This window comes from Budorcas taxicolor, chromosome 7 (assembly GCF_023091745.1).
Source record: "Budorcas taxicolor isolate Tak-1 chromosome 7, Takin1.1, whole genome shotgun sequence".
NCBI classification, from domain to species: domain Eukaryota; kingdom Metazoa; phylum Chordata; class Mammalia; order Artiodactyla; family Bovidae; genus Budorcas; species Budorcas taxicolor.
In genome coordinates this window covers 62,624,830-62,650,064 of record NC_068916.1, presented here as the reverse complement: position 1 = coordinate 62,650,064, position 25,235 = coordinate 62,624,830, and the positions used below count along the sequence as shown (strand labels likewise).

General features: G+C 46.0%; 1 protein-coding gene across 1 annotated transcript in view; it reads left to right on the top strand.

The window, feature by feature from the left end:
* Positions 1-22,308, top strand: part of GLRA1 (glycine receptor alpha 1) — an 86,458-nt gene extending 64,150 nt beyond the window's left edge. Inside the window, exons 4-9 of the mRNA XM_052643743.1 lie at positions 1,383-1,606; positions 4,307-4,389; positions 5,696-5,833; positions 7,894-8,108; positions 15,693-15,839; positions 22,018-22,308. Coding sequence (XP_052499703.1) covers positions 1,383-1,606; positions 4,307-4,389; positions 5,696-5,833; positions 7,894-8,108; positions 15,693-15,839; positions 22,018-22,308 — 1,098 coding nt within the window. The remainder of the gene's footprint in view (positions 1-1,382; positions 1,607-4,306; positions 4,390-5,695; positions 5,834-7,893; positions 8,109-15,692; positions 15,840-22,017) is intronic.
* The last annotated feature ends 2,927 nt before the right edge of the window (positions 22,309-25,235 follow it).

The following is a 25,235-nucleotide window of genomic DNA, read 5'->3' as shown; positions in this document are numbered from 1 at the left end:
CTCTCTCTCTCTCTGACACACACCCACACACACCCACACCCACACCCACACCCACACACACACACACCCACACACACACACCCACACACACACACCCACACACACTAAACCCTCTTGGGAATCCAACAGAGAGAGCTAGACCCTTCTTCACAGGACAACACAAATACACCCCAATTTCTACTTGCAGTGAAATATTCATGGGCTGCAAGTCAACAATGATTCTCTAACAAAATTTAAAACTTTTCTTAATGGAAATATTTCTTAACTTCATTACCCAATTTCCCACCATGGAGACCTACCCATGCCATGAATTGCTTCTCAGGATGTGAATACAAACTAAACGGATTCTTTACGTTCCTCTAGGATCCAACGAACAAATCCTCAGCTAGTAGTCAAGGCACCCAGGCTCCAAAATGGGCTCTGCTTTGCCTTTTCATAGAGACACTGGCCAGTCTCAATTATTTTTTGATTTCAGTTTCCCCATCTGGAGAAAAATAAAGATGGAGAAGTGGGTAGTTTTTAACTGGGACAGCAGTTTCTAACCTACATTCTGTAGAAGACAAGTAGCGTGTACAAAATAAGAGTTCTATGGCCAAAACGAACCAGGGAAATAGTGAATAGGCTAGTCCCTTCTTGGAGATACACACAACTCCTTAGTATATTAAGGTCTCTGAGAAGTCCTCCAATAAAGAAATCTGATATATTTGGTTTAATCAAACATTTCCCTACTTGGTTTGATCGTAATATTTTTTCAGTGGAGTAACTATACTACAATCCCATCAGAGAGCATTTTACTTAGCACTGGGTTTAAAACTCAGTAAGGTGTGTCATCTATTAATCCTCCCCAAACAAACAAATCAACACATGCTACAAAAGGTAATAGAAGGTGGCTACTAAAACAGAGTGGTATGAATTCTAAGACCAGCAGAACACTATAAAATTCCTCCACCCAACCTTCCTTCACTTCTTGGGAACTGGACAAAATAGTGTGACTGCTCAGGCATTAGCGTTTAGTCTTTCTGTTCTTTCAATCTGTCTAGAATAGTGACTCTCAAAGCTTAGTGGTCAAGAGAATTACTGCACTGATGGGGTTAATAATCAAAGGGGGACTTTATCTGTGATGTATTATTTCTCTTATCAAAACACCTAAATTATATCAGTTCAGAGTTGAATGTAGTTAATAGGGCATCCAGAAAATTTTCAGGGATAATTATGACTCCCCTGATTTTTGCCTGATGCACAGACTTGACACCTCACCCCACACTCTGATAACATCCTCCAGAATGGGCTTTGGGGAACACTGACCGGAAGCACCCAGGCCCTCCACCATGTGACAATCCAGGGCCTAACTCTGAGTCCACCTCTTTGTCTCCTGGCTGTAGGACTACAGGGTCAACATCTTCCTGCGGCAGCAGTGGAACGACCCCCGGCTGGCCTACAACGAATACCCTGATGACTCGCTGGACTTGGACCCATCCATGTTGGACTCCATCTGGAAACCTGACCTGTTCTTTGCCAATGAGAAGGGGGCCCACTTCCACGAGATCACCACAGACAACAAACTGCTGAGGATCTCCCGGAACGGGAATGTCCTCTACAGCATCAGGTGAGTCCTGTCAGGCTCATCACCCCCTGAATCCTCAGAACACACCTTCTGGGAGGAGACCCTAAGAGGAGGGCCAAGCAGAGGTAAACAGGCCCTGACAACCCAATGCCTTTGCAGAACAGGCAGAGCCTGCTCTGCCACTTACAATCAGCAAGAAAGAATCAAACACCATGGGAGCTTCTAGAAGTCCATGGCTCATTATAATCAGGGAGAATAAGGTAGCAGCCTAGAGACAGAGGGTTAAAACTAGGCCCCCAAGCTTCCCCAGCATTTCAATAAAACAAGATGGCAAAAGAGTATTCAAAGTCAATGCCCACCCCAGGAATGTTTGGTTACTCAGATAAATAAGTTCCAGAGAGCTGCTGTATATCAGTGTGCCTGTAGACAGAAATACTGGACTGTACACTAAAACATGTATTAAGAGGGCAGATCTCATGTTACACTTTTTTACCATAATTTTTTAAAAAATAGTAGGACCAAAAGCACGAAGTCTGAAAAATCACAGCAACTTCAACACAAATGGCCTGCCGGGTGGACAGTGCTGCTCACAGGTATAAACCAGGGATCCTCCGTCCTGATTATAAAACCTTTCTACCCTCTATTCCTCGTATTGACTTTAAGAACCTGGGACCCTCTTTCCTAGGAGGGATCCTGCAGACACTACTTGGGGTCAAACCTTCAGAATTTTCTGCCACACTCTGCAACCCCCATCCCACCTAATTCCCAGTCTCCTCCTGCAAGGCATGGAGGGAAGAACCAATGTCCATGCAATATTCTTACTATGCATTATTCCCTGAGAATTTACCCACTAGGCTGGGACTTACCACGTATGATTTCTAATCCTCCCAACAACTCTATGAAGCAGGTTTTGTTATGCCTATTTTGCGGATTAGACAAGTGAGGATCTGAAAGTTTAAGCAACTTGCCAGAGTTCCCACAACTATTTAGTAGTAGAACCTAGATTCTACTATGTTAGTATGGATCTAATGCCCACTCTGAGCCTAGAAGAACATTCAACAGGCACTCAAATATTGGATGAACATATTTCTATTTCAAAGAGCTTAAGGGGCACTGGTCCTAAATGCCTCCCTGTCTCCACCAGTTCCTCAGGGAAATGTATCTTTTTAATTCTATTAGGAGATGAGCTTTAAGTGTCCAGGCCCATAGGAGAGGCCATACAGGCCCTAATCCCCAAGTGTGACTTGACTCAGACAGGGTAGGAGGGGGACTCAAGGACCTCAGGAGGGAGAGGAGGCACTGCGGGAAGGCAGACTGGGAGGAATCAGGGGCCCACATGGCCTTGCTCACTTGCTGCCCACCCCACCCCCTGCACATCCAGACTGGAAGAGTGACAGGCTCAGGATGGCCACCAAGGCCCTGCTGGCTGGGGATTTGCTGCAGCCAGGCTAGTTTCACATCTCCAGGCAGCTGAGCCCCAGTGCAGCATGACAGAAGGACAAATCAGCAGAAAGTGATGTTCCAAGGTCATTCAACTTCAGGAAATTAACCCAGTGTGACAGTTGCCCCACTTTAGAGCTTTTATCTGCAGAAATTCAACGGCGTGCCCTTTCCCTGCCCCCTCCTCCTCCCACTCCCTCTTTTTCCTCTTCTTTCCCTCCCTTGCTTCTGCCTTGTACTTAAAGGGCCCACATCCACAGCCATGGGTAAAAGCTGGAGGAGGGCATTCACCCAGGGTTGTGTGCCTCACCATGTGGGGCCAAGGTGCTGGCAGCTAAGCCCCACATGACCACCAGTTAGGGGTCTTTGGGCATTGAGGTTGGCTTTTCAGGACAGCAGTGCTAGAAAGCCCGTCAGCAAATACATGAGTTCAAAATCCAGAGGCCAGGAGCGACAGTTTTGAGTCCTGGCTGAGCCATCAGCTTGCTGTGAACTGACATGCGCCCCTCCCTAGCCTCCTCTGCACCCCGGTTTTCTCACCTGTCAAATGCGGGAGTTGGCCTGTCAACTGAAGTCTCTTTGGCCTCCACTGGTCTTTCTTCTCCATTCCCTGAAGAGGGGCTTGGGAGTTGGCAGAGCCCTTCAGGCTGAAGCCTTGCATCTCAGCTGAGCTGCAGACCTAGGATTCTGCTAAGGGGACTCCCTCTGCTTGAAACTGCAGCTTCTGCCAGGGTTGAACAACCCAAAATCAACAGCTAGCCCAAAAGCCTGGGGCAACCACTGCTTCCCAGCTGAGCCCAACAGGAGCCTGCAGATGGGAATCAGCTGTGTTTGGACACTGAGAAGGCAGGGGGCCTCTTGGAAATCACCTTTGGTGAGTGTGTGAAGGGAGGAGCCAAGAACCACCTACACACCTGCTCCAGATGCACCTGGGGATGCCTAAGGCCTGGTAGTGCTCAGTTTAAAAGTCAGGCTCTGTCCGTACCCAAGAGCTCTGCAAAAGAGTAAGGATGCGGGCCTCCAGGCCTCAGGCAACTTGCTAAAGGCAGGTTTCTAGAAGCCAGACAGACACCAAAGAAGCCCAGAAGTTCCACAGACTCTGTGTAACTGGAGGCAACCTCCTTTCTCTCTCTGATATGGAAATGTGCATATATTAGTAAACGTGCATATATTCAATAAACGCCTAATTCCCTGACGTCCTTGCCCTCTCCTAGATAACTAACTTGCTGGTAGTAACTAGCATGGAGGCACAACTTCCCTGGTCTGTGGATCCAGCATCATTCAACTCCTTTCTCTTCCCAGAATCACCCTGACATTGGCCTGCCCCATGGACTTGAAGAACTTCCCCATGGATGTCCAGACGTGCATTATGCAACTGGAAAGCTGTGAGTCCCTTGCATGAGGCCTCTATTAAAAAAAAAAAATCAGATCCTCCTTTACCCATGGGACCAGCAGAAATTCCCACACATCTGCTCCTAACCCCTGGACCCCAGGAGATTACTGTGCTCTGTGCTGTGTTTAGTTGCTCAGTTGTGTCCAGCTCTTTGCAACCCCATGGACTGTAGCCCACCAGGCCCCTCTGTCCATGGAGACTCTCCAGGCAAGAATAGCAGAGTGGGTTGCCATACTATAGCAGTCCAAAATACCAGATAAGGGCCTTTGCTGTTAGAAAGTGCATTAGAAATGTAACTTCCCTTACATTGTCTGACTCAGGTCCCGCTCTAGAGCACTCTCCAAAGAGGCACTATTCCATGTTCTCTGTGAACATGCTCACCAGGAATAGAGAAGTCATAGCTTAAATAAGTCAGGGTCCTTAAACTCCCAGAGTTGCTCACTACAGCAGGGGAGAGAAATGTCTGTCCACACAAATATTCTAACACAGAGCAGCAAGTGGTAAGTGTGTGGTTAGGTGTACAAAATGCTGTGGCCTCAGGGCAGAAAGGGCACTTCCTTCTGATTGGGAAGGAGACAGGATACAGAGAAGGCTTTATGGAGGAGTTCACAGGTGAACCAAGATTTTAACCAATTGGGTAGCTCACTTACTTGATTGGAAACAGAGAAACCAATCTGACGAATTTAAAGACTGGAATTAAGTGGAAGGGCATAGGGGTTCAAACTCCTCACAGATTTGGAGGAGAAGCTAATGTACAAGAACCAGGGCAGAGCATTTAGGCAACAGAAACTAACAGACCATTCCCTGGAGCACCACCTCCGAGGAGAGTCGGCACCAGCCAGCTCCCAACCTGCTGTCACTTTACTCCAGAGTCAAGGTTCTGGGGCAGAAAGTCTGATTGGCCTAAATGAGTCACCATCTCAGACCTTGTCCCCCAACTGACAGCCCCACCATGACAGCAATCCATACAGGTATTCCTCAGGGGTTGGAGGGAGGGGGATGTGCTTGCAAGGATGGTGCACAGGCAAAAAATAGCAGAGGTCAGCTGAACTTGACAACAGAACTGAGAGCTGGGATGCTAAGGTGGGATGCTGGGACAAGCAAGAAAGGTAACAGGGTTGTGAAGTAAACACAAGCAATTAAACCCGCTTTAACCGCCCATGGGAGGAGGAGAAATAAAGCAATGTAGTCTCATGAGTTCCACTGAGGGTCTAATGCCTCTAACCCTAATCACCCCTGACATGCTTCAGATAAGGGCTTCCAGGTGGTGACTTCTCCTTCTTCTGATCCCATCCCAGTTGGATACACCATGAATGACCTCATCTTTGAGTGGCAGGAGCAGGGGGCTGTGCAGGTGGCAGACGGACTAACTCTACCCCAGTTTATCCTGAAAGAGGAGAAGGACTTGAGATATTGCACCAAGCATTACAACACAGGTAGGCGCAAGGGGCCCCCCTCCTCGGGCCCCATCCTGCTGCAGCCAGGGCCAGAGGTCACTGCAAACCTTCATGCCATCACTGTTTCAGTGGGTCTTATGAGGCACCCATGGTGGGTCTAGTTCTGCATTTATTACCCAGGGGTTAAGGGAATGTCCCTTAAAACCAAAAGTGGCTCCCACAGTTTCCTCCTGAAGTCCTGGGGCAAGTAACTTTGAGCTTGGACCACGGCTCACAACAAGGGGAACTAGGAGATCCAGTCTTTCTTCCAGGTAGCAGCGTGCTCAGCTCAGGGTAGAACCTAAGGCAGAAGGGAGAGCTGGCAGGGAGAGGACACCTAGCAGTGTCACAGAGCAGCTGGCATCGCTCAGAGGGCAAGAGCAGATGATGTTCCCACTAGGCCTCAGGAGGGAGCTGCAAGCCAGCACTGAAGATTAGTAAGCAGTAAAGTTGGAAAGGGTCCCCTAGAGTGTGAGCTACAACCTCCCATGCTTAGCCCAGGCTTTGCTGGAAGAATGAACACAGAAATGAACTGGGGCAGGACCAAGACTGGCTTCGCCTGCCCTGTTTCAGGCAGGGAAGGAGCTTATGGAACACTGCAGACAAAAGGCAGCCAGTCAGCACGCCAGCTGTGTATGGGAGGCGGGGGGCCTGCTGTGCGAACGCGGCCCAGTGAAGTGGAGGCACATGACGGGCTGTGACAGGAGCCAAGGAGAGGGGGAGGTGAGGGTGAGGAGTTGAGGGAAACCACTGTGCGTCCTGATGCAAGTGGAAGGCCCAGAAAAAGAGCAGGCAGCCTGGGTTCTGCTCTGTTTAGGACAGGTGTCCCTTTCCAGTGACCTCAGAGATAGACGTCCTAGAAACTTCAAAAATACTCTCTTCATCCCTGGGAAGCTGAGACAGAGAGAGAGAACAGGCCAGTCATCCCTCAGTCCCCAAAGGAATTGGGCTCCAGGCCCCTCAAATTACCAATATCAGGGGATGCTCAAGGCCACGGTCAGCCCTCCTCACTGGAGGATGCAGGCCCCATGGGTCCGGAGAGCCAAAGGGTCCCAAGCTATCAAATAATCACAGAGGACTCTCATACACCATAGCATTTTTCTCATTCATTATCTCAGTGGCCCTTCATTACCCACATTTAAGTGAGAGCTGAGTTCCAGGCTAGTTCTGTGGATTCAATGAGAAAAGACTGGCAAGGCCCTGACCACACGGAAGGTGCAGTCCAGGGAACTGTACAAAATTCCCCTGGCAACTGTGTGTCGGTGGACTGGAGCCAAGACCCCACCAGGGGACGGCCCAGCACAATTCAAGGGACACAGACTGGGAGATGAGCTGTCCACAGCCTGGTGCAGAGGACAGAGAAAGAGAGAGAAAGGTTGACTTGCCTAGTCAGTGTACTACACCTTAAAGGATCCGATACTCACGTGAACAGAGCTGAAGGGACATGGGGAAAAAAGAAGCGCTCTGCCTGGGGGAGACGTCACCATTAAACTGCCATACAGGAGAGGCAGGATTCCTTGGCAGGTTGTGGGGTGGAAGAAGGGCATTCGGGGCAGAGGGATTATCAGGCTCAAAAACTCAGAAGTGAGAAAGTACAGAGGATATTCAAGGCAAGGGCTGGAGTGTAGGGGTCATGGGTGAGGTGAAGAAAGAAAGGAAATGGGGTGGGAACAGGCTGCACTGTGAAGGGCAGACTACAGAGGCTGAACTTCCCCCTGTAGGTATCACATAGTCACATGATGAGGCTGATGATGAATGATATTCGGAGCCCTAATGGTTTGTGAGGGCTATGCTAAGTTCTTTACTCATTTTACCATCTCATTTACCATTGCAGTAAACACGAGTATCCATGTGAGGTTGGTGTTATTATTGTTTCTATCATCATCATCATCCCCGATTTGCCATAGATGAGGAAACTGAGACACGGAAAGATTCAAACGCTCATCCAAGGTTACGGCTAGTGTGGGGCTGGACCAGGATTCCAGCCGAGGCTGTTCTGGCCTCAGAGCCTTGTTCCTATCCGCTAGGCCACTTTGCCTTCCCACGCTAATTTCCCGCAGGCAAGTTCACATGCATCGAGGCCCGGTTCCACCTGGAGCGACAGATGGGCTACTACCTGATCCAGATGTACATCCCCAGCCTGCTCATTGTCATCCTCTCGTGGATTTCCTTCTGGATCAACATGGATGCTGCCCCTGCCCGCGTGGGCCTGGGCATCACCACTGTGCTCACCATGACCACCCAGAGCTCCGGCTCTCGAGCATCCCTGCCCAAGGTAGGTCCCACCGCCCAAGAGCACAGAACACCCAGACGGACACAGAGGACACGCGTCTCCCTTCCCTGCCTGAGATCAGGCATGCACAAGGAATTAGGCACTATTTCTTGATCCTCTAAACTCAGCAGGATCCAGCATTCAAATCTACATAAACCTTTCCTCCAGAACATTTCCTGTATAGAACATCATGTTCTATACAGTTGCCAGAAAACTACATTTTGTTCCATTCTCTACCAACACTAGACACACATTCTGCTTCATCTGCTATTAACACTCAACTCCACTCAGTCCAGCCGCTCCACAGCAGTGCTAAGGGCAATATTCCACCCCTTTCACCATCAATGGCACTGTGTGTCATTGCCACACCAGTGGCAATGTGCCACACCACATACAAAGAGTCATAGGACTCAGAGACTCAACAAAGTGTTGAACTCAAAGCTAAGATTCCTTACAGTGATTAGGATACACGTTATCCTTAATCCATAGATTAAGGATGCATAGCTAGATGATAAGAGAAAAAGACACAGGCAGAGTCTAGAGGGATCCGTGTGCAAGCATCCTCACTCTCTCCATCCCGTGAGGGACCACACAGAGCTCACTCTCACCCCAGCAACAAAAATACAGCTATATGTGTGACAAGTTTCTGCCCAGAGAAAGAGAGAAATTGTTCTGAGATTCATTTAAGATTCAATATCAAATGTTTTTATTAGGTGCTGGTTACACAAGTACCCTCTGCCCATCACATCCCCAAATCCCAGACTCCAAAGAGGAAAGCAGGTGTTCAGCTTAAACCACACTGTTTATACCAGTGGTCAAAACATGGTGGGGCATGTTTATCAGTTAGGGAAAGTGGGAATATGCCCAAAATCCAAGTTCTAGATGTCAACCAAGGGCCAACCTTGCCAGCAGGTCCTTCATAAGACAGCCGTCCGGTGCCTGCTCTGTGATACTCTTTTCTGCAGTAACTCAGTCTGATTCTGACATTTCTATTGTTAAACACCACCTTCTGCCACATTCACTATTAACTCTTGAACCATGTTCTGCTCTGTTCACTATTAACACTCAGCACATTTCACTCCACACACTGCTAATGCCAGATACACATTCTGCTCCACGCACTCCGTGCTAGACCCAGCTTTCTGTTCCATTCTTCTCACACCAGACACAGCATCCCACTGCATTCATACCAATGCCAGACGCTAATCCTCCTCCAGTCAACTTGACGATGAACGCAGCACTATTCCTTTCACTGTTAACACTAGACCTCACATTCTGTTTAATTCACATGTAACACTAGACGGAATGTTCTGCTTCATTTCCTATTAATGCCAGACGCCACACACTCCTCCACTCACCCACACTTGAGGTAACAACACTCGGCTCCATTCACTATCAGCGCTCAATGCCTCAATCTGCTTTACTCTCCTGTATCAAGCACTAGGTGCTGTTTTCCACTACGTTCGCCACAGTCGTTGGAGCCACTTTCCACATTCGTCAACACCAGACCCAACATGTGTGTGTTAAGTTGCTCAGTTGTGTCCAACTCATCCCCATGGACTGTAGCCTCCCAGGCTTCTCTGTCCATGGGATTCTCCAGGGAAGAATACTGGAGTGGATTGCCGTTCCCTTTTCCAGAGGATCTTCCTGAACCAGGGACTGAACTCTGGTCTCTTGCATTGAAGGCAGATTCTTTACCATTTGAGCTATAGGGAAGACCCAACATGGTGCTCTGCTATTAATGCCAGACACCAGCCATACTCTGCCCCCATCAGCCTTATGCTAAATGCAACATTCTGCACCATGTGCAAGGAATATGGCACTTCACGTTCTGTTCTGATGCAGAAAAGTTGGAAGAATAAGCAACGAATACCTAGTAGCCTTCACCTCAACTCCAGTTATCATTTTCCACATTGTCTATCTCTCTCTAGGTAAGCAGGTAGATAGATGCAATTTTTACTGAATCATTTGAAGGTTACAGACAGCATGACAATTCACCTCTAAATAAGGACTAATGATTACATATTACAACTAAAAAATTAACATTAATACAATAATATCACTGAATTAGAAATAATTCCATAATTTCATCAAAATTTAAAGAACCTTTATATTTTCCCAATGGTCCAAAAACTGTCATCAGTAGACATGGTGAGGGATCCCACATTGCATACAGTTTACTCTTTTAATCTAGAAGAGTCTCCCCACTGTATTTTTGTTTTTCATGACACTGACTATTCCGTTAATTTTTAATGTGAGACATGACATTCTACTTCAGTCGTCATCTGTGCTAGACACTACTCTCTCCTCTATCCATCCTCACAAGAAAACTCAACAATGTGCCCTTTGTACCATTAAAACTAGACTTTGCATTCTGCTGCGTTTACTATAAAAGCTTGAAACCAAACTCTCTGTTTACTGTTACCAGCTGACAGCACATTCTGCTCTGTTCATTTGCAACAGCAGGAGGAATATCTTGCTTCCTGCTCCTTATGTTAGGCTCAACATGCTGCTCCTCTCTCTACGAATAGTCTACGCCACAGTCCCCTTCACTTATAACTGACTCTAGACTCAACAGTCTGTTCTACCCATTGTTAACACTGGCCTTGAGAGTGGGCTCCGTTTGCTAATAACACTCAACCTGACATTCTTGCCTCTTTCAAAGCATAAAATTCAGTGACATTTAGTATATTTACAAAGTTGTATACCCTCGGCAGTGTCTAATTCCAGAACATTTTCATCACCCCTCAGAGAATCCCCATATTCACCAACAGTCACTCCATGTTCTCCCCTCCTCCCAGCCTCTGGCAATCACTCATATACTTTCCACCTCTATGAATTTGCCTATCCTGGATGTTTCACCTCAGAGGAATCACACAATATGTGCACTCCTATGACTGGCTTCTTTCATTTAGCATAATATTTTCAAGGCTTACATATGTTGTAGAATGTATCACTACTTCATTTCCTTTTATGGCTGTGTAATATTCTGTTGCATGTATAGATCACAATTCGTTTATCTGCTTATCAGTTGATGGACATTTGGGTTATTTCCATGTCTGCCTGTTTTAAATAATGCTGCTGTGAACAAGCATTTCCTGTGTATAAGTTTTTGTGTGGACATATATTTTTAACTCTTTAAGATATATTATTATATGGTACATTATAGTCCTTATATCAATATATACTATATATTATATATAAGTTATAGGTATATTATATACTCAACTTTTTGAGGAATGCCAAATTATTTTCCAAAGTGGCTATACCACTTTATAATACTGCCAAGGTTCCAATTTCTCCACATCCTCATTAATGTTTGTTATTTTGCCTCTTTGATTATAAATATCTCAATAGATGTGAAGTGCTATCTCATCATAGTTTTGATTTGAATTTTCCTAATAACTAATAATATTTAGCATCTTTTCATGTGCTTGTTGACCATTTTTATATCTTCTATGGAGAATCTATTCAAATCTTTTACCCAGTTTTTAATTGGGGCATTTCTCTTTTTATTGTTGTAATAGTTCTTTGTGTATTATTGATTTTAAACTCTTAAGAACATGAACAAGAATAAAATAGATTGAAATATTTGCATATATTTTCTCCCACTCTACAGGTTTTCCCTTGATTGAAAATGTTCCTTATGCACAAACGTTTCTAACTTTGAGGAAATTAATTTAAATTTTCTATTGTAGTTTCTATTTTTGGTATCATACTTAAGAAACCAGTGCCTAATCCAAAATCATAAAGATTTACATGGACATTTTTTCTAAGAATTTCATGCACTGTGCTTAGTTGCTCAGTCATGTCCAGCTCTTTGCAACCCCATGGACTGTAGCCTGCCAGGAAGCTCCTCTGTCCATGGACTTCTCCAGGCAAGAATACTGGAGTGGGATGCCATGCCCTCCGCCAGGGGAATCTTCCCAACCCAGGGATCGAACCCAGGTCTCCCAAATTGCAGGCAGGTTCTTTACCATCTGAGAGTTACATAGTTTAGCTATAAATACAGGATTTCAACCTATTTTGTTTAGCTTTGCATATGAAATGAGGGAGGGATATCATTCTTTTGTATGTGGATATCCAGTTATCCCAGCACTGTTTGTTAAAAAGATTATTCTTTCCATCCATTGAATTCATATCCTTCTCAAAAGTCAATTGGCCATAGGCTTTGACTAAGTAAACCCCAAAATATGGGTTTACTTCTGGACTCTCAACTCTATCCCATTGATATATACATACACACACACACACACACACACACACACACACACACACACACAAATTTATCTTTATGTCAGCATCACACTCTTGAGTATCATAGCTTTATAGTAAGTTTAGAAGTTGAGGAGTGTGAGTCCTCCACCTTTGTTCTTTTTAAAGATAGTTTTGCCCATTCTGGCTCCTAAGCATTTCCATATGAACATGAATATATATTTTAAGATCAGCTTGTCAATTTCTACATCGACAATAAAAACAAATTTTAGTTTTAAATGCATTGAGTCTGTATAGGAACTTGGGGAGTATTGACATCTTAACAATATTAGGTCTTCCAATCCATGAACACAGAATATCTTCCCATTCATTTAGATCATCTTTAATTTCATCCCACTGCTTTCTAGACCCCATGGTTTCTAATGAGAAATCAGCTGTTAATCTTACTGAGTATACCTTGTACATGATGAATTATTTCTCTTTCTGCTCTTAAGATTCTTGGTGGTTTTTCTGTTTTGTTTTGTTTTGTTTTGGCTTCAGACAGTTTGATTATGGTGTGTCTAGGTGTAGCTCTCTTTGCATTTATCTTGCTTGGGGTACATTTAGCTTCTTTGATGTGTACATTACTGTTTTTCATCACATTTGGAGAAATATTGGCCATTATTTGTTCAGATATTCTTTCTGCCTTTTTCTGTCTCTCTCTTCTTCAGAAATACCCATCAGACACAGGTTAGTGCACTTGATGACTCCCCACACGTTCCTGAGGCTCTGTTCATTGTTCTTCATTCTGTTCCAGAGACAGGATAACCTCAAGTTCACTTTCTTCTGTCCTTAATACTCTCCAGTGAAAGCTTCAGTTCAATTATTTTACTTCTTAACTCTAGAATTTCTATTTGGTTCTTTTTCATAGCTTCTCATGCTCTACTTAGGGAGACTTTGTTCCCATACTTTTGTTTAGCTGGGTAGCCAGGGTTTTTTTGGTTTGCTGAACATATTAAAAATATAACTGATTTAGTCTTTGTGTATTAAGTCCAATATCTGGACACAACTTTTTTTGACTGCATTTTCTCCTTTGTATGGGCCTGACTTAATCAATCCAGGCTTCTATAACAAAGTACCATAAACTGGGTGGCTTACAAACAGCATAAGTTTGCCCCACAGTTCTGGAGGCTGGAAATCTGAGACCAGGGTGCCAGGGTAGTCTGGTTCTGGTGAGGATCCCCTTCCAGTTACAAACTGCTGACTTACTGTTGTACCCTCACATGGCAGAGAGTAAGCTAGCTCTCTGGACTCTTTGTATAAAGGCACTACTTCCATTCATGAAGGCTCCACTCTCATGACCTAATTACTTCCCAGTGATCTCATCTCCAAATACCATCATATTGGGATGAGATTTCAACATATGACTTTTGGGAGGACATAAACATTCAGTACATTGCATTCACCATACTTTATTATTTCTCTGTATATCTTAAATCTTTTTGATAAAAATTATACATTTACACTGAGTGACTGAACTGAACTGATACATTTACATGGAGAAGGCAATGGCAACCCACTCCAGTACTCTTGCCTGGATAATCCCATGGACAGAGAAGCCTGGTAGGCTGCAGTCCATGGGGTCACAAAGAGTCGGACACAACTGAGTGACTTCACTTTCACTTTTCACTTTCACGCATTGGAGAGGGAAATGGCAACCCACTCCAGTGTTCTTGCCTGGAGAATCCCAGGTGGAACCTGGTGGGCTGCCATCTATAGGGTCGTACAGAGTCGGACATGACTGAAGCGACTTAGCAGCAGCAGCAGCAGCATATGTTTATATAATATAATGTGGCATATCACTGAGCCAAGCAGTTTAAAACTTTGCTGTAGCCTTTACTTTCTGCTTATTCAGAGTTGACAGCTAAGAGCCTTCTCAAGTCACTCTGGACATGCTCATAGGCCTAAAAATGCACATTGGTTCCCAGGAATATATCATAGCTTTATGGACAGCTCATTCCCCAAATTTTCCTTTTATTCTTTCTGATCAACCAATTGTTTGCCTCAACTGTTACCAACTGCCTGAGGCTGATGTAATGTTCAGCACTTGCCAATGATTGTTTTCAACAAATGCCCTCAAGGATAAAGCTGCTCACATTGTGACAGCTCCAAGTCAGGTCAAATAAAGACAGCCTTGTGAGTGGTCTCTTTCAGAGAACCATAAAACAGGTCAAATAACAATTCCCTGAGAACACAGCTTTAAAGAAGCTCCTACTCTCTTCTGCCCCATCCAGTGGCTATCAGGATACTGGTGTTCACTGAGCCTGCAGGCTGTTGCTTTACAAGACTAGCACAGAGCCACACATGAGATGATGGGAATAGGGCAACTTAAAACATCACAAAGGAAATAAAAACATACATCCACAGAAAAACTGAAGTTCACAGCAGCATTATTCCTAATAAGAGCCAAAAGGTAGAATCAGTCCAGATGTCCTTAACTGATGAATGGATCAATGATATGTGTTATATCCACACAGAGTACTATTATTTGGCCATAAAAAATAAACTACTGACATATACTATGATATAGATGAATATTGAAAACATTATGCTAAGTAAAAGGCCACATATTATATGATTCCTTTCACATAAAATGTCCATGACTGGAGGAAGAGAATTGGGGGAATAAGGAAATAATAAATAAAAGGTAGTAGGTTCCTTTTTGAGGCGATGAAACTGTTCTAAAATTGACTATGATGATGAGTGTATATAATTGTGAAGATATAAAATCATTGATTTCTATACTTTAAATGTGTATGATACATGAATTGTATCTCAATAAAGCTGGGTTATTTTTAATGCCATGAAGCCTGCTGTTCTTACTGGGATTCAACTGATTTTCCCAAATAAATGTTTACAGGATTGCTGTTAGACTTTGATTCATTAACAGAGTTTGGAGAAAAGTTGGTTCTGACCATTTTTTGTAGAGTCCTCGCTGCTTTTTTGCAGGGGGAGAGTTTTTGAAGATCTTGCTCTGCCATTCTCACTGACATCCTCCACTTACTTTTACCATTAGGTAAAAATTCTCCGATCACCTTCAGTCTGAACACCACATTCTATTCCATCAATGACAGAATGATGGACACACCATCCCCCTTCTCTTTAGGGCTCTTCTAGGCACCATGCTCTTTTTTTCTCAATATTCTGTCCAGTCTTCTTGATGAATTTCTCATCTGTTTCCTTCTGTACCCTCCATCCTAATATTCCAGCTGAGAGGAAACAACAAAAGATGATGGGGAAGGGGGTTTCTAAGGAGCAGAAAACATTCCACCATACTCAACATGTCACCCTGTTCCCTCCTCACCTGTGTTCTTCCCCCCACCTCCACCCCAGGTATCATATGTGAAAGCCATCGACATCTGGATGGCCGTGTGCCTGCTCTTCGTGTTCTCAGCCCTGCTTGAGTACGCCGCCGTCAACTTTGTGTCTCGGCAGCACAAAGAGCTGCTCCGATTCAGGAGGAAGCGAAGGCATCACAAGGTAGGGCTTTGGCTCCATGCTGGTGGTAAACAGAAGAGTTCTGGGCAACCTTGTCTTATGATACTTGTTTTCCTGTATCATTCTTCTCAGTGGATAAAGCATGCACAAAATACGGATCAAAGTCCTACAAGTCCTAGTTTCTCCTCCCATAAATAAAGCCCTGATTGGGTTTCTGGGCACTCATTCTTCTAACACTAATTATCAGGTTACACTTGAAGACAGAATTGATGGAGCAAACACTGATGGAGCCAAGACAGAAACTAGCTATAAACCCAAAGCATGGAAGGCTGCAGGATGTTTGCTGGTGTTTTCTAACAGAGTGGGCTGCACTGTTTCAATGGGCCTGATTCCAGAAGCGATTGGTATCACAGAACATGAGATCTTAGAGTAGAATGTCCCATTTCTGGGCCTTTGTTTCCTACCTTCAAGAAGAGGCAGGCTGCAAGGTCTCCCCCTGGAGTGAATTCTCTTCCCTTATGAGAGACAGAATAAAAAAATACTTTGAAATTAAATATTAAAGTAGGCATTTAAAATGTGCAAATAATACCAAGTTTATCTTGTCATTGCTGCTGCTGCTTCTAAGTCGCTTCAGTCATGTCCGACTCTGTGCAGCCCCATAGACGGCAGCCCACCAGGCTTCTCTGTCCCTGGGATTCTCCAGGCAAGAATACTGGACTGGGTTGCCATTTGCTTCTCTGTATCTTGTCATTAGGGTTATGAAAAGAAAATAGTACATTACTATACTTGAAAAGTTTGAGTCCTAATGAAGAAAGGCAGTTAAAAAAAAAAGAAAGAAACAAAATACTTGGCAGGGACTTCCTTGGCAGTCCAGTGGCTAAGACTCCATACTTCTATTGCAGGGGGCTGGGGTTCAATACCCAGTCAGGGAACTAAGATCCCATACGCTTAAGATTCTGCAAGCCATGTGGTGAAGCAAAAAACAAAACAAAACAAACATACCTGGCAGACTGCGTCTGAAAAGTCACCAACCTCTGTTAACTCTGTGGGAGCCAAGTGGCTCCATACCCAAGTCTGTGACCACTCCCCCAGGAGACCTTTCTCCTAGGGATCAGAGGACGTGCTTTTCTCTCCAGTCTCATCTCCATGTCACTTTTCCCCTTGCTCTCTGAGCACCATCCACACTGGCTTTTTTCATAGTTCCTCAAACACACACACACAGGACTTCAGGTGTCTTGATCTCTCCACCCAGGTTGCTCTTCCAGTGGACTGGTTGCTCTTCCAGCGCACACTGCTTGATATGAACCTGCTCATTTTCTAGTTCTCAGCTATGGCATCTTTCCCTGATACCCTAGTCAAGGTGCAGGCCCTGTACTGAGGTGCTGATGCCAGGCTGTTAAGTGTGGTCATGCAGGTTGTATCCAAGGGCCCCCAGCCAAGGAAGCTCTCTTCTCTTAGGTCCTGCCCTGGCGTGGACTGTATCAGAGAGAGGAAGTGATCCCAATTCAGACACCCAGAGCAGGGGGGTACCACTCGTCTGATATGCACAAAGACACTTTATGTCAGCCAAGACAGTACTCAGTTTCTTTCCTTCTAGACACGAGTTATAATTGCACATTCAATCAGGAGTTTGTTTCATGCGCACCATCCATTGAATGGTAAGTTCCATCAGGTCAGAGACCACATCTGCTCTTGCTCAGTACTACTGATACAGCCCTGGTGTTTACCACAAGGCCTGATAGATAGTGAACGTGGAATAGGAATTTGCTGAACAAATGGACAAAGGGATAAAAAAAAAAAAAAAAAAACTAATGGAATAAAAAAAGGAGACGCTGCAGACTGAGAGGCTGCCTGGGAGCTTTTCCAGCTATAGATGAGGGCAGCCAAAAACTCAAACACTGGCCACACCACACACCTAGGCCCCACCTGCTTTACACTGACCTACTGAGAGCAGCTGTCTACCCAGCCGCAAGTGCTGGGACAAAGGACTCTGCCTCTTGAGTTCTCTTTGCTATGTGATTTTCAGCTAGCCTCTTCTAGGGACCAGCATCCGCATCTGTAAAATGGGCACAGTGGGGGACTGGTCAAAGATGAAATCAGATCCCAACATAGCTTTAAGTTATGTTCCTGCCACACAAGTACCAGGAATTAAAACGATTCCAAAGGCACACATTTCCCTCAGTATGTTTCTTAAACATCAGCAATCTGATTCAATTAATTTCTAGCAGTTTACCGCAGGCGGCAGGCAGACGTTCCGAGACAGAGGCTGTCCACAAGCCTTAGGATAAAAGCTGCACTGGAAGAGGGAAGCAAACATCTTGGGAGCAGCTGGCCCAACAGGACTTCTTGAAAGATCCTGGTTTTAGTCTTTCCATTACTGTCCATCAGATACCTAGCCTCTGATTCTTAACACAATCTAAGCAAGGAATTGACCAAACACAACTTTCTCTGGGATTTACTTCTATTTTCCCTTTTCCCCGACCAGGGGCTAGCAGCTTTCTGCATTTCCCTCTGCAAAAAGAATGTCAATAATTTATCACAGAGATGCTTACATGGGAAGACTATGTCCAAAATACTTGACTGGTGCCAGGTCACTAGACTGTGCCCTGCATAGCTCCAGCAGGCATTCTGTGCATGGACTAAAATGTGAATGGAGCCCCTTGCAGATATGTAACACTGGGGGACCTAGTGTTTACAAAGGCTGCCTCCATCCTTGCCAAATGCCCACCAGTTTTACGTATTAGAGGAAACAAAAGCTTTGTCTCTGGGCAGGTAAAATGTGAATAAGGCCACTGTGCAGATTTGATCAGACTCCTCTGCTGGGTCCCTTCCTCATTCTCTCACAGCATGTTGATTCTGAAAGAGCTCTCAGAGAGGGTCCCATCCACTCCTCCTGTGCACATGATGACAAAGAGGAGGGGAAAGTGACCAGGATCTTGGAGGCATTGATGGGAAAGACACAGAGGCCTTCCGAGACCCACGGCTGATCTCAAAAAACACTGACCACACACCACCAGGTGCTTATCTGTTTATCAGCATCTCCATCCTGAAGCAGATAAAAATAGTCCTGCATTTATTAGATCTTAACTAGGAACTAAGATTTACCCCAAGGCAGAGGTCCAAAACTAGTAGCTAGAAGGTCAGATTTGCCATACAAATATCTTTAAGTTCACCAGCAGTATCTTAAAAATCTGGAATGAAGTGCCAACATTCAATGAAGTGTCCGTGATTACACTTCCAGCTTCACTCAAAACATCACAGCCTCTGGTCCCTCTGGATTCACATCCCACATGGTACAGGCTCACTGCAAATGCCTTTAGGTAAGGAACGCAGTCCACGGCCCCAGTTCACTTCATCACTGTCTCTCCTGCCTGGCCCCTGGTGTGCATCTGAATTAGTGTGACCTTGTGCCCACAGGCTCTGAACTTGGCACAGATGTCAGAAACTGAAGGCGCAGAATTAGGCTTACCATAAAAAACAGCTTCTTTTGGACTAAGGCCCTGTGGATGTGGCTTGCAGGCTGGCCATATATTAGCTTGGGCTGCAGAAACCTCCTTTTAGCAGACAGTTTGCAGAGAGGGTTTTAAGCCCTAGAGGGTGAGTGAAGAGGAACTAGCCACATGCCTGAGTTTCTCTGAGCCCATGATCTTGGCCGGGCTCCTGGACTCCCACCACCCTCCCATGTTACCTCATTTGCTGGGCAGAAACCATCTGGTCCTCAAATTCCCCAGCCAGCCTCATTAGTCAGATTATTAGGAAACCTCTGTGAGCCCGACTGGGCAGGCACACTACCAACCTCCCTGGCTTCGATCGGATTTCCCCTGTTCTAGTCCCGCCCAGCTCCAGATGCAGTTGGGCATTCATTGGCTGCCATCTGCTGGCTCGAATAGGAATAGCAGGCTTTGTCCAGTTATCTCTGGGGAATTTCCTTTCTCCTGGATACAATGTAAAATTGATCACCTTTTAACCAGATGAGGTCTCCACACATCCATCCCCTCCCCTCATGTTTAACTGATGAAGAAGGCAGAAAATAATTTGCCCAAAGCAACACAGAAAGTTAATTTTGAGTCTCCGCCTACATAACTAGAGCCCAGCGAAAAAACATTTTCAAGCACACCCACCTCCCACCCGCCCCACCGTATTGCTACAGTGAGCGATAAACGAGATTGTCAGACCCAGCCCCACTCCCAGGCACAGGGTCCAGTCACTTGGCCAGCTTCCCCCAGTCCTCTCCTCAGTGCTGGCACAAACCCTCTACTGTTGTCCTTCCCACAGAAAAATACTGGTTGAGCACCCATCTGCCAGGTACTGGAGCCCACCTTCTTACCCTCACTTCCTGCAATGAGGGTGTTGGAGCATATTCACTCGTTTGTGAAAGATGTCTTGAGCATTCATATGTCAAATCCTCCAGGTGCTAGGAATACAACCATTTTAATTTAATTTAATTTTTAAAATAAAGGGAAGCTGGGACAGACTGGATATGCAAGTAAACCATTTGGTCAACAAACATTTGCAGAGTTTTGAGCTCCTCCTCAGGAAATATATTCATATGTCTAGTGTTGAGGGTGCAGTGAGCATGATGTGTTTTGCCTTTGCCTTCATAGAGCTTACACTCTAATGAGAGAGACAGACAGACATTAATCAAGGAAAACAAGATGATAAGAGATTTAAAATAAAAAAGGAAAAGCCGAGAATCCTGATGTATGGATCACACACCAGGGACACTGAGCCTAAACTCAGGTTCAGGGAAGGCATCTGAGTAGGAATTAGTTCGGGAAAAGAAGGAGCTGGAAGCAGGGGTGGGGTTGGGAGAGACAGACTTAGCAGAGAGAACGACCTGAGCAGAGTGCAAGAGGAATGTGGCACTTCCCAATAGATGGAAACACCACAGGGCACAGAAAGTCAAACGGAGCATCCACAGACGGGCAATCCAGGTCATCATGTAAAGCTTTTAATTATCCTCAAGTCAGTGGCAGCCTATTAAGAAAGTTCTAAGCAAAGGATGATGGATAAGATCCATGTCATAACAACCCAGAGGGGTGGCAGGGCTGGAGGAGATGGGAGGCCGAAGGGAAATAAGGCTGGAGGTCATCACAAGCCCAGATGAAGGCCCAGGCTGAGGTGCCACAGGCAGAGCTGGACAGACACCAGGGCCCCCAGACTGCCCTGCACAGGAACAAGCAGAAGACAGAGCAGCTGCCCACAAAGCGCTCACTCTCGAGTCGGCAGTGTGAGCCGATAAAGCCCCCCAGAGCCACACACGGAATCAGCAGCTCAGCAAGACTCTGAGGACCATGTCAGAGCTCACAAGGAAGGACCACAAAGCCAGATGTGATGAAAGCAGGCAAGAATGTCTCCTCGATCCAGATGAGGAAAGGGGAAAGTGGAGCGGGTCAGGCAGCAGGCGCTTGGGTAGTGAGCATGCAGCCAGGAGGTGGGGACGCACGAGGGATGGCTGAGAACGTGCAATACAAGAGGCAGGTGTGCGGAGCACAGGCAGGGGAGGCGGGCAGTCTGGAAAGGTAAGTTGGAGCCAAATGATGAAGGGCTTGAGAAAATCCAGATGAAAATCTTGATAAAAATCCAGAGCCTGTCTGAGGTCACCCCTGCCAGGGATACGGGAACACGGAGGTGAGAGGCAGCTGTGGTCCCCGGGCTTGCAGCCCTTGCTCGCTCCTGATCCATTCACTCCCTCCCCAAACCAACACACAGAAGCCTGGGGGATGGGGTGGGGGAGAGGGCAAGGAGGCAACAGAGGCAAAGCAGGGGATCTTTCCAAATTGTCCTCTGGGTTTCTAACAAAACGGCATTCAGAGCATCTGCTCAGCTACAACTTCTGATGATCGAAAAGCATCTTAAAGGAGTGGAGTGAATCTTATCCCCACTTAAGGGGAAAAAATGAAATTAAAAACCCTGAGAGTCACAGAAGGATGTCTTCTGAGGAAGTGACCTGCCCAGGGTCATACAGCCACAGGTGACTGCGCCAAGGTCGTCGCGCAGGTCTCAGACTCCACACCACACACCTATCCCCTGGTTTGCATCTGTTTCGGCACTTGATGGCGCCCCTCTATAAGGCATAACTCCCCAGCCAGCCACAGAGCCTTCAGGGGCCTAGAGTGGTGCCAGATGGGCACGGCCTGGCCCCCAGGGGAGTGCCTGCAGGGAGGGTGCCCAGCCCCTGTCTTATTTTAAGTAGAGCCCCATGTTGAATCTGTTCCAGGAGGATGAGGCTGGAGAGGGCCGCTTCAACTTCTCGGCCTACGGCATGGGCCCAGCCTGCCTTCAGGCCAAGGATGGCATCTCGGTCAAGGGCGCCAACAACAGCAACACGACCAACCCCGCTCCGGCGCCATCCAAGTCCCCGGAGGAGATGCGAAAACTCTTCATCCAGCGGGCCAAGAAGATCGACAAGATCTCCCGCATCGGCTTCCCCATGGCCTTCCTCATCTTCAACATGTTCTACTGGATCATCTACAAGATCGTCCGCAGGGAGGACGTCCACAACCAGTGACGGGTCTGGGCTGGGGGTCGCTGCGAGTGGGCAGAGTGGGAGGGCCGGAGGAGGAGGGGAAGCGAGGTGCGCGTGCGCCATCTCTCAAATGCGGCGATGCACGGCTCAGAACGTGGCACTATCTATTCAACCTCGGGTGGGGGCGGCAGGGGGAGGGAGGGCTTTTTCTAATACTGAGGGGCGGGGAGGAAGGGGAGGGTTCGGGGTGGGGGCAGTGGCGGGGGAGTGGTAAAAACCACTTTCAAAAATTTGAGTCTGTGGGCTGTGCAGTTTTCCTGTTTGGAAGGAGAATACAGTCTGCCCCAGAGCAGCAGCGAAGCCATGTAATATATATGATATATATTCATGCTTAATATTAATGCAAAACCACAAGAAAAAAGACTTGTTTCTTAACCTATCAGCCTAGTAACTGCTTAAATTTTTAAAAGTCACAGAAGTGATGGACAATTTTTCCCAGAGTGGAAAACAGTCACAAATAAGCTTGCTCTGGTCTGTCCCATATCACACCCCCTCCCAACGCCATGCCTGTCTTCAAACTGGCCCAGGTGGACTCATGCTGAAAAGCCATTTTGCCTCTGCTTCAAGGGGGTCGTGCGGCCCAGGCATGAGTGGTGGAAATGGGGGAAGGTGGAGAGAAGGGGAGTGACTAAAGAGATGGGACGATTCAGAGGTCCAAGGATGGAGAGTCATCTTCACGCCTCCAGGCTGGGGACCTCTCTCTCAGCCCTCTCATTTCTGTGCTTCTCCACCCACCCCACTTACCCTCCACCACCCAGAAATGGCCCCCATGTTTTTTCTCATCATATTGCTAATATGCAGTCTTTTTACAGTTAAAAAAAAAAGTAATAATCTCAAGAAACAATATGCAGATAGACTGAGTATAAACAGACGCACTTTTTCAGATGTCTATTTTTTTGGAGAGTGTCTTTGGAATTGCAAGCGGGGGTATGTTTGGGAAGGTGGGGTTGTAGGATGAAACAGATGTATTATATTGTGGCTCTACAGAGTGGAGTTGTACGAGGTAAAAGGGCAGTAGTAAGGCTGCTGCCGCTTAGATACATGGATACGGGTGGAAAGAAACAGTGATGTTTATAAAGTCTGTTCGTTATATTCTGACATTTCATATACCACAAAAAACGTGGGGAGCTTGGCGGTGGGGGGGGGGGGGGGAGATCCCATTATATTTTTGTAAATCTTTGTTTTTCTTTTTGGTGCTTTGTTTAGCTTAAACATTTAGGAAAGTTAGACAAATTCTCTTTCCTTCTAACTCTGAAGTGCCAGAACTATCCCAAGATAGCCAAGGTACTCCGGGGGAAAAGAAGAGGGAGAGGGCAGTGGACTGCAGGAGCGGGAGAGCCTGCTCCAGGACACGGATGTTGACAGGTAGGAAGTCTGCAAGGTGGGCCGTGGGATTAGAAAGGAGCTGTGTCTGGCAGCTGTCACACCACTGCACCGGGGACGACGGCACTATTATTTGTGGCATTCTCCCTGCTGTGGCCTATAACCAGAATACTGGGATTACATTTCTTTCTTTGCACTTTTGTGGATCAGAGTGGTAGGCAGTTGACAATCAGTCTGTCCTGTGACTTTGGGTTCACTTGTGTCTTTGGAGCATCCCTGACTTAGGGCAGGACAGAAGTGAGACACTGGAACCTAACCCCACCCTAAAGCACCTTCCCCAGGGGAAATGTCTCCCATTACCCATGGTGCAATAGCTAATTCCCACAGAGGCCCAAAGAAGTGGGTCGAGACAAGGACCCAGAAGTGATTCAGGTCAAGAAAATGCACTATGCAGCCAAAAAAGGATTTGGCTTTGTGGCTTTAATGAAAAAGTTGTTTGCAACCAAGTTCCAAGGTCAATAAATCATTGCCTTCCTTTCTCTTGGCCTGTGTAGAGCAGAAAACAAAGCTGTATTCTAGCTTTGGAGGGTGTGGGATGGACCCCGAAATCATTTTTTCTAAGGAGCACTGAGGGATGGCAGCCGAGTGAGTAGGAGTCTCTCATGTAAGACTGCTCATTTCCCCACCATTAACAGGTGTCTGGGAGAAGGCAGTGGCACCCCACTCCAGTACTCTTGCCTAGAAAATCCCATGGATGGAGGAGCCTGGTGGGCTGCAGTCCATGGAGTCGCTAGGAGTCGGACACGACTGAAGCGACTTAGCAGCAGCAGCAGCAGCAACAGGTGTCTGAAGGGGGAAAAGTTAAATAGAGGGATGTGAACGATCACTACCAATTCAAGACTAGAATATCAGACTTTGGACTGCTATTAGCACCTTTCATGAGCACTACACTCACTTTATTTAAGGGAGGTGGTGGGGAAAAACTTAATTTCCAAGTGGCACATGGGTCTCTGGAGAGGCTATCAGTCCCTTTCACTAGCACTTTATTCACTTTATTTAAGGAGAAATCATTTTTAAATTTAAAAAAAAACTAAAGAACCCCTTCTCTCTATTTTACTCATTGTTAGACTAAATTCAACATGTCTGAAGTCTAGGTGAATCAGGCAACTAAGACAGTACCAATTATTCTAAGACATTCTGTTTCTGCTCAAACAGCAAAATCACACTGGTCTTACATGATGAGGTGTCCAGAATCTCTTTGAGACGTGGAAATCACTGGGCCATCTGCCCAACCTCTGCTGGATCCTTGAACTTCACACAATATTGAATCTGTGTGCCCACTGGGTGCTGCCAGGCCTAGCTGACAGTATCCACCAGACAACAGAATCATTTCAAACACAGAGGAGACGAAATCTTTTCTCAGGCTATTCCAAACATGGTATCCCTTCACAGAAAATAAATGTGAGGTGATGCATGATAGCAATGAAAAGAAGAATGCGAATTTTAGTCTTGCCACTAATATGCTTGGGTGACCTTGGGTAAATCACTAAGCTTTGGTTTCTTAAACTATACAATGGGGAGAGTGT